General features: G+C 40.9%; 1 protein-coding gene across 1 annotated transcript; it reads left to right on the forward strand.

Moving 5' to 3' along the window:
- Positions 1-1443: 1443 nt before the first annotated feature.
- On the forward strand, positions 1444-2379 carry LOC110213962 (olfactory receptor 13A1-like). The gene has a single exon (XM_020994542.1). It carries the CDS (start codon positions 1444-1446, stop codon positions 2377-2379), a length of 936 nt encoding a protein of 311 aa, XP_020850201.1.
- The last annotated feature ends 1613 nt before the right edge of the window (positions 2380-3992 follow it).

Raw genomic sequence — 3992 nt, forward strand, 5'->3', positions numbered from 1 at the left:
TGAGGAGGTAGAGCATTCCAGGCCTTGAGGACAAACAGTGATAACACTTAATGTCTGGAGATGGAGAGTTTTGTGAGAGGAACAGCATAGAGGTCAGTGTCATTGAATCACAGAGTATGTGGGGGTTGTGAGAGAGTTTATGTAAGAAGACTGGAAAGTTAAAGAGGTACAGATTGTAAAGGGCTTTGAGTGCTAGAGGGTTTTATATTTGATTCTAGTGGGGTTAGGGAAACATAGAAGTTTGTTGAATGAGGTGGAAGGTGACATGGTCAATCAGGAAGACTAATTTGACATTTGAGTGGAGGGTGAACTAGAGTATGGAGAAAATTGAATTAGGGAGAGCAATAGCAGGCTATTGAAATAGTCTAGGCATGAAATGATGAAGGCCTGCATCAGGGTGATCACAGTGTCAAGGGAGAGAAGGCGGCCTCTAGAAAGATGTTATGAAGGTAGAATTATTAGGACCTGCCAACAGATTGAATATAGGAGAATGAGAGAATGAAAAGTCAAGGATGACACCTACGGTACAAGCCTGGGTCACTGGGAGGAAGGGAGTGAGCTTAATAGTAATAAGTAAGTTCATAAGGGAGAAGGTTTGGAGGGCAAAAGAATGAGTTCAGTTTTTGACATGTTGATTTTAAGCTATCTATGGGATATCCTGATAGAAATGTCTAATAGGTAGTTGGAGATGCAAGACTGGAAGTGAAGTGAAAGGTGTTGCTAATGTTTTAGTGTATGAATCAGCAGATGACTTCTATTCATTGCTGTTCATTGTCTCTGTTCAGCTGCCTCAGATAACTGACTTTCCTATACTGGCATGAAGCCTGGGCTGCAAATGAAGTGAGATTGTTAGGCAGAATCAGAAGAGCCAGAAGAGGACCTGCTGCTTCTTTCTTTGGTATTGTATGAGCCCAAGCACCCTTCCCTGTCACAGTCCTTAGCTCAAGGATTATCTACTCTTCTGTGCTCCTTAGAGTTTGAGTATCTTCTGTTGGACCTCACTAATCTACGATAATGATAACTCAACCGCATAAGGTTTTTTTTTTCTTTTAAATTGGGTGTGGGAACATTAAACATCATTAAAATGCTTATTAATTGAAAAGGAAAATACAATTTTTAAAAGTCATAAAGAAATCACATGCATGTCCCTGGCATCACCCATGCCACACCCTTACCAAACTAAGTATATCGATGTCTGATTTCTGCACTATAATTGCACTCCTTCATTTCCGTCTGTGGTGAATATTGTCTTGTTGCAGATTTTTTGTTAAAATTAGGCAATAAAAATCTTTTTTTTTCCTTTCTCAGGCTTTGTTTGCTGTCCTCAAGTGCTCAGTATACCCATCAATGACACACAAAGGACACAGCTGTGACTAGTGGGGTTCTGGCTACTTTGGACTGATCAATGCCCCAGGCCTTTGGACTAATCAATCTCCCAAACCTATGGCTCTTAATAACCAGACATTGGTCACTGAATTCATCCTACAGGGCTTTTCTGAAAACCCTCACCTTGAAATCTTCTTCTTCTGTCTCTTCTTGTTCTTCTGTGCCCTGGCTCTTATTGGCAACTCCCTCATCATTGCTTCAGTTTGGGTCACTTCAGGTCTTCATACACCCATGTATTTTTTCCTGATCAATTTGGCCTTGTTGGATATCGTTTGCATGACCACAGTGGTGCCTAAGTTGTTGGAGAACCTGGTGGAGGAGAAGAAAGCCATCTCCTTCGTCGGATGCATGACCCAGGTCTACGTCTTCTCTTGGGCTTTGGGTTCTGAGCTCCTTCTCTTCACAGCTATGGCTTATGATAGGTATGTGGCTATTTGCTGGCCCCTGCATTATAGCACTCTGATGAATAAGAATATCTGTGGGGTGTTGGTGACTGGGCTATGGATTATGGGTGGGCTGAATTCTGGAATGCACATAGCAATGTTGGTACAATTGTCTTTCTGTGGTCCTAATGTCATTGATCACTTTTTCTGTGAGATCCCTCCAATCCTGCCACTCTCTTGCTCCTCGACAAAGGTGAATGAGGTTATGACCCTTGTGACAGATCTCCTCTTGGGTGGCACCAATTTATTTCTGACCATAATGTCCTATGGCTTTATCATTGCCAACATCTTGAAGATCCGATCCGAAGAGGGGAAGAAAAGGGCATTCTCTACCTGTTCCTCCCACCTCATGGTGGTCACCATATACTATTTTGCTGTATTTTGTGCCTATATAAGTCCAAGTGCTGACTATTCTCCTGAAAAAGGGAAGGCTGTGGCTGTGCTATATACCACCCTGAGCCCTGCTGTAAATCCACTAATCTATACTCTGAGGAACAAGGATGTCAAAGCAGCCCTCAGAAAACTCTTGGTGAGGTGGTTCTCATTTTAGGGTGCCTTGAGATGTCAATGTACCCCAGATTCTAGGTCCTTTCTCTGTCAGGGAGTCTTAACCAGGGATCTATAAACTGAAAAACATTTTTCCTTGATAACTGTATTTCAGTGTAATAATGGTATGCCAGATAGTGTTGGACCTGGAGTCAGGAAGATCTGAGTTCAAATACAGCCACGGGTACTTACTAGTGAGAGCAAGTTATTAACTTCTGTCTGACTCAGTTTCCTCATCTGTAAAATTAGGAGAGTAATAAAAGTTACATCTCAGGGCTTTTGTGAGGATAAAATGAGATAATATTTTTAAAGTACTTTGTAAACATTAATGAATTATATAAATGGCATTATTATTAATATTTTTGTAATTCTATGTATTTTACTTAAAAGGATTATTTTGAGAAGGGGTCTATAGACTTTACCAGAATATCAAAGGCTTCCATAATAAAAAAAAAATTAAGAACTCCTCTAAATAGTCATAAATGAAAGGAAAATAAAATCACTACAAATGTAAACTTTGTGATCACTAGTGCTGAAGGCTTAGATATAACAACATACATTTTATGTTGCTATGTCATTTCTTTTGATTAAGTTTGAAATATCAGTGACCCATAATTTCCTCCATAGACTCTTGAGATGGAATGGGACTATAGCAATTTACTTAATTCAGCCCCCTGTCTTCAGGCACAACTAAGTCAAAAATTAACCTAGCTATAGTGTGTTCAATGGTAATAATGACTCAGGCCATCTGGAAAACCATTACAATTCCTTTTACCTTAGGTTCTGTGATTCCTAGATGCTTCAAAGCTCAATTTCTTTTTTCTCACCTCTTACATGTTTTCCCTCCTAGACTTGGCTGTTGGGGGCTGCCTTTGAGTAGCTATCTTGCATATTAGATCAGTGTTTCAGGACACACGGTGTTAATCAGCATTACTCAGGGATGCCTTGAACTCTCTGCGTATGAACAGGTAGCAGACAGAAGCAATGGCTGGGCTGAGCAGTTGAGAAAGTGACTGCTCTCAGCCAGAGGTCTGGCAGTCCATGTGAAACAAACAGTGGCCCTTCCACTCTTTTATTTTTATTTATTTATTTTGGCTAGGCAATGGGGTTAAGTGGCTTGCCCAGGGTGACACAGCTAGTAAGTGTTCTGTGTCTGAGGCTGGATTTGAACTCAGGTCCTCCTGAATCCAGGACCAGCACTCTATCCACTGTGCCACCTAGCTGCCCCTATTTTTATTTTCTAAAGTCTTCTAAGGCAGAAAGTAGAGGGAACAGGGTACTGAACATGAAAGACAGGTTGGAATTTAATCAGTATATTCATCTATATATCTAGGCTAGGTTCAGAGAAATAATTTCATAGAATTATAGATATAGAGTTGGGAGGGACCTCAAAGGCCATCTAGTTCCACCCCCTCTCCTTATAGATAAGGAGACTGAGTCCCAGAGAGTTGAGTGAGTGGCCCAGAGTCACCCAGGCAGTGAATGACAGAGAGAGTATTTGAGCATAGGTTCTTTGAGTGCTTTCCTTTTCAATGTACCACATTTCAGGTTAGTTTTGTGAGTGTGACTGGATAGCATAGGGAGGACTGAATCCCGAGCCTTTTTTTTTTTCAGATG

The sequence above is a fragment of the Phascolarctos cinereus genome, unplaced genomic scaffold (assembly GCF_003287225.1).
Source record: "Phascolarctos cinereus isolate Bilbo 61053 unplaced genomic scaffold, phaCin_HiC Scaffold_3;HRSCAF=262, whole genome shotgun sequence".
Lineage (NCBI taxonomy): Eukaryota > Metazoa > Chordata > Mammalia > Diprotodontia > Phascolarctidae > Phascolarctos > Phascolarctos cinereus.

Coding starts and splice junctions, on each gene's coding strand:
- LOC110213962 (XM_020994542.1), top strand. CDS start 1,444: ATGGCTCTTAATAACCAGACATTGGTCACTGAATTCATCCTACAGGGC.